Source organism: Cucurbita moschata, unplaced genomic scaffold, assembly GCF_002738365.1.
Source record: "Cucurbita moschata cultivar Rifu unplaced genomic scaffold, Cmos_1.0 Cmo_Scf00009, whole genome shotgun sequence".
Taxonomy (NCBI): Eukaryota; Viridiplantae; Streptophyta; class Magnoliopsida; order Cucurbitales; family Cucurbitaceae; genus Cucurbita; species Cucurbita moschata.
Window position 1 is genome coordinate 4,298,490 of NW_019268525.1, and position 5,685 is coordinate 4,304,174.

The 5,685-nt window shown below is 36.1% G+C and overlaps 1 protein-coding gene across 2 annotated transcripts in view; it reads right to left on the reverse strand.

The window, feature by feature from the left end:
* Positions 1 to 1,452, reverse strand: part of LOC111447253 — a 2,262-nt gene extending 810 nt beyond the window's left edge. Inside the window, exon 1 of one of the 2 annotated variants that reach the window (XM_023086297.1) lies at positions 20 to 1,452. In XM_023086297.1, coding sequence (XP_022942065.1) covers positions 24 to 1,235 — 1,212 coding nt within the window. In that variant the 5' untranslated portion in view covers positions 1,236 to 1,452 and the 3' untranslated portion in view covers positions 20 to 23. The other variant, XM_023086296.1, reaches the window with a different exon arrangement.
* Positions 1,453 to 5,685: the final 4,233 nt, after the last annotated feature.

A 5,685-nucleotide genomic window follows, 5' to 3' on the forward strand; every position in this document is an offset into this window, starting at 1 on the left:
TTTTTTTTTTTTTTTTTTTGCATCTAATCAGAAGAACAAATCCATGGTTCCACCATACCTTCATTTCTAGCTCTTAAATTCTCCGCCGCTTTATCGCCGAGAAATCCGGTTGAATATGCAGCGCCGGCGGCGTACCGGATCAGTTTTCCGTTGATATTTCCATTGCCAGATCTTAAATTAACACCTTGTTGATTTGATTCTCCACCGCCGCCGCCGCCGCCGACCCATGTCGCCGGAGGTGGGTTGTGGCCGTTGTTGTTCGATTGTAAGGTCTGGGAGGCGGGTGGGAGGTCATGGCTGAGGTTGCTGAGACCGAACTCGTCGAAAAGACCCATTTTGAGATTTTGATCATTGGAGGAAGGGATGAATTTGGGGTTGGATTGAAGCATGTTGTGGATGTCAAAAATTGGGTTTTGCAAATTGGTACCGGCGAGGAAGGTGGACTGTGACGGAGACAGAAACGGCGGTTTTTGTGGAAGTGGCCGCAAAAGGTAAGTCTGCGTGGATGGTACAACGTCCAAATGTGCGGCTGATCTGGCGGCGCCTCCCCCGCCGCCAAACAGATCGAACCTGGCAGCGTTTCTTGTAAAAGGGGAGGAGGAAGCGGCTGTGAATGGCGGTGCTGGTATCCCAGTGAATTCCTGGACCATGGCGCGGAAATTGGTAGTATCTGTTGTTAACACCGTCGTGGGAGCTCGTCGAGAGGCCCTCGGCCTTTTCTTCGAGCTCCGAGCCACGTTGGCACCACCGCCACAATTGTTGGGAATATTCTGCAATTCAGACTGGTGGGTGGGTTGGAAGGAATTAGTAGCGTCAGATGGTTGAGAAAAAGTCTGAACACCAGAGAAATTAGAGATAGAGGATAAATTTTGATCGGCGGCGGCGGCGGCGGTGGCAGAGGAATCAGGAGGTGGGTCAGGGAGATCCGGCGAAATCTGATCAGATCTCATAGTCCGGGACCAAAGCATATCGAGATTGAGAAGTGGGTTTTGGTTAGAAAGGGAAGATCTTGGATCAAATAAAGTGGACAAATGATCAAACATGGCGGCAGAGGAGGAGGAAGAGGAGGTGGAGGAGGATTGAGGAGGCGGGGGAGGATGGAAGTTTGCAGGGAAAGAAGCCGCGTGGGTTGGTGGGTTGGTGAAAAACGTAGTCGGGATGGTGTCGGCGCGTGACTCATACTCCTCATCGCCGCCACTAGAGGACTGCATACTCCCACTATTGCCGGAATCCATGGAAGGAGGAGGCGGTGAGTTTGTGGTTTGGTTGAAAACAGAGGAAAATAGAGAAGAAAGAGGAAGTGGGAATTCAACAAAAAATGTGGCATAACCTTCAACAACCTTACAACTTCCTTCAACTCTCCTGCTTTTTATGGCCACCAAAGTTTAGGATTTAGGGTTTCCTCTGTGACAGAGAGAGACAGAATATGGAAAATAAATAAAAATAAATAAATAAAAGACACAGTGTTGTGTTGTAGGCTTTTCATCAGTCGATTTAAGACAAAAAAAAAAAACAAAAAAACAAAAAAAAAGAATTAAAAATATTTATATTTTATAAAAAGAAAAGATAATTAAGGATGGTTGTGGGGTAGCCATGGAAGAGAGAGAATAATCAATTGGTGAATCTAAGAAGTTTAGGGATTATGATTTCCTATGTGAACGCAACAAAATGGTACAATAGAACATGGGTGAGGTGTTACATATTATATATATAAAATATCTATTTTGATTTTATTATTAAAAATTCAGTATTCATCTTATAAACACTGTATTAATATTAATATGAATGAAGTAATTAAATGCAAAACAATTATATCCCCTTCTCCCCTCTTGCTTTCCAAGATTAGGCTAATGATAGCCCACATATACTAACTTTGTATTTATTGCAATTTAATTCATATTATTAAATATCAACTTAGTTCATATTATCAGATTCTGTCAACTTTATTGAAATAGATGAGATGAATTTTGAGGTTGTTGCAACCCCGAGAACCATAAAGAAGCTAATAACATCCGTTTCTATTTAGCTCTATCTACCAAACCAAACCCTAATCCTAACCCTAACCCTTACAAGTTTCACTTTTCTTCCATACACGTTAACTTATTATAATCTTGGTTCCATATATTCCTTCCTAACTTTAAAACCCTTTATCACCAATAAGTCAATCACGGTTGGGAATGGAAAGAAAGGCTTCAATCGCAAAGGAAACGCTCAAAATACCCCTACTAAAACGACCAAGAAGAATGCAAAATCGGATTTGAAGGCAACAATTAGATTTATATCGTTTGAAATAGGTTCTTCTTTTTTATCGATCAAAACACCTTCCCTAACTCTACCAGCGGAGTGAAGAGCATTGTGACTTTATTTAGGTTTGAGAATTGACTTGTGAGTTGTATATTTAAAAAAGGGAGGGAGTTGTTGGTGTGTTGGGAGAGGGTTGAAAATTGTCACACAAATTATGGTTTATGGTATAGTTGGTGGGGTGGAGGAGAAGTTTAAGATTTCTTGTTTCAAAGAAGGTGATGTGGCACTAGTGGGTTTTGTGATTATTATGAAACTTTGGCCTTTACCATATATAATAATAATAATAGTGGACCATAACCTAGTTTGGCTTTTAGTTTGTTTATGGAATAGTTTAAGTTGTCATGGGACATCTATGTTAATCATACCCCACCTCTTGACTTTACCATTCTTGTAGCATCTAAATTTGTTTTCCACACAAGATTAAACCATATTATTTGTCAACTTCTAGTCCTTAATTCAAAATTTCATACAAAATTCAACCCTATTAATCATGCGTGAACACATAATCAAGCGTCAAAACAACATTTATCTCAAATCTCATTTTACGGATATTTTTAGTAGTTTTTCACTTGATACATGACATTCTCATTCAAATTGTGCCTCTAGAGGTCTCGTCATGCATATTCTAACCATCTTTAGTTCCTACCTAAATAAACTACCTAAGTTAATGTATGGAGAGTCCGTTTATATGACGTGACACTCAACCAGAAAAATCTGGTTTTCTCTCCCTTGAGTACAATCAAAATTGCTTTTGATTGAATTCAAATTATGAACCAACAGAACCCACAAATATTATATTAAAAAAAAAATGAAGTTATGCATCAAGACTCCAATGCATAGATTATTATTTTTTTGGATGAGTTGATAAGAAGCTTTTTAGGTAATTGTGTCTTGTGTTGGAACCAAATTGTAGGTCATAGGCATGGTCCAGAAAGCTTTGTTGGAAACAAAACAAACACAAAGCAATGTTTGAAAAAAACGACATAGAAGATGGCATCAATCCATTCCCCAACTCCATATTTTCAAACCAATTAAAGTGTTAAAGAAGAAGGGAATATATCAAACTTTCAAACAACAACTTCATTTTGATTAAACCCACTTGAATTAGATCTTTAACATTTTCGATTCTTCAATGCTCCAATTGATGGCAGATTCTTTGTTCTAGAGCGAAATGATTGTTGATGGTGAAGGATATTAGTAGTAGCATTCACAAATGTCCAAAAAGCTCAAAGTTTAAATGGATAAAGTCCTCTAAAAACTGTAGACAGCAGTTGATATCATTTCTTACTCACCACGACCACCTTAGTTTTGTCAAACTAGGTAGCAAGGTAGGTGTTTGAAAAACATGTGGCATCGCCATCACGTTACATTTTATAGATTATCATTTGAGTTGGGAAACCAGGAGATTAGTTTCTTTGGAGTAGGGGCAATGAACGAACTTTTCAAGAGGGATGGGGAAATTATTTTATGCTATTATATTATTCTTTCTTTGTTTGTTCTTGGACTTTACATGTTTTTCAACGCATAGTTTTCACTTTAATCATGTCGATGATAAGTCACTTCCTTCGGACACAATATAACACAATAACATGCATTTGCTATGCATTAATTGTTTTTGTTTTTTCTTTTTTCTTACGAGGCACCCTCCTTGGCTCTATCAATGAGCTTTATATTGGGTCATACATGTCGTTTTCAGTAGACTTTTTTTTCCTTTTTCCGTTCTCGACTCCTTCTTCAAAAGTTTCAACTCTTTCAATCATTACCCTTGTGTTAAGTCAACATACCTTAAGATCTAAAGCTAACCCTTTCAAAATGTTTTGAAATTGATTAAATGAAAGGGGTTTAGATTAAATTAAGATGATTTGGTCCATTTTCTATTTGTCTCTCCAAATTATTTCTTAATCATTGCTTCAAAATCTTATGAACGAAATTTAGAGGCAAAAACTGTGAGATCCCACGTCAATTCGAGGGAGAGAAACGAATGTCAGTAAAGATGTTGGGTCTAAAAAGGGGTGCACTGTGAGATCTCACGTCTGTTGGAGAGAAGGACAAAAACTTTTTTTATAAGAGTGTGAAAACCTATCTCTAGAAGACATATTATAAATTTTTGTAGGGAAAGTTCGAAAAAGGAAAGCCTAGAATAATATTTGCTAGCTCTGGGCTTGAATTGTTATAAAAATGACCTAAACCAACTGGGCATGTTATGACATTGATAACTTTCGAGAAGTAGGATTTTAATCTTTTCCCTATTCAAGTAGAAGGTTTTGAATCTCTATCCCTTGGTTTATTTTGGTGGTCTAAAATTTAAATATTTTGTTTATAAATCCAAGCGGGAAGTGGTGATTCTAGTGGCAGACGAGTAAGGAACGCGTAAGAATCTGTCCTTGAAATATGGCTGCTAATACCCCATACGCTGAGGAGCAAAAAGAGGAATCTAACCAAGGAGGGGCTTGCTTCTGATTAGCTAGTTGGTAAGGCAATAGCTTACCAAGGCAATGATAAGTAGCTTGTCCAAGAGATTGATCAATCACATTGGGACTGAGATACGACTTATACTCCTATAGATCGTCCGAGAGAATGATCAACCACACTGAGAATGAAAAAAAGACTCAAACTCCTATAGGAGGTGGTGTGGGTGAAATTTTTATTTATTTATTTTTTTGAATGGTTAAGTTAAAAGTAATCATGTTTTGGTTTTGGATATAATATTTTTTATTTACAATTTTTTCTTTTTGTTTATTATTTTAAAAAATATCAAGAGATAAAGGAGTTATATTATAGAAAAGTAAAATTTTAGAAATAGAAATAGACATCCAATCTTTGGAAGACAAAAAATTATATTTATAAAGATATGTTAGAAATAATTTGTTTAAAAAAAAAATTATTTGACCAGAATGTTTAATTGTTTAGGCTAGTTGAAAATTTTGAATTTATTTTGGTTAAAATTAAGATATTAAATATATATAATATATTTTAATAAAATTGGATCGATTAATTAAATAAATAAAAAAGTGAAAACACGTTGCCGTCCCATAATAATAATAAAAAAATAATAAAGGAGTAAAAAAAAGGGGAGAATAATTAGATCAGATCCGCGCCTCCCCCTAGGTCCCTCTTCCCTCAAGAACCGGTCATTGCCGATTTAAAAAATAATAAAAAATAAAAAATAAAAAATAAAGTTCTCCTTTTCAAAAACCAAATCTTTTTTTATTTTCAAATTTACTTCTTACTTATTTTTCTTTTGGGAAAAAAATAATTTATATTTTTTTGTGTGTGGGTGTAATTTGATGCAATTTCGCCATGAGGCGTTGAATTTGGGAAAGCATTATTGTCATGGGGAAGTGTGAGGTTAAAAAAAAAAAAAAAAAAAAAAAAAAAAAA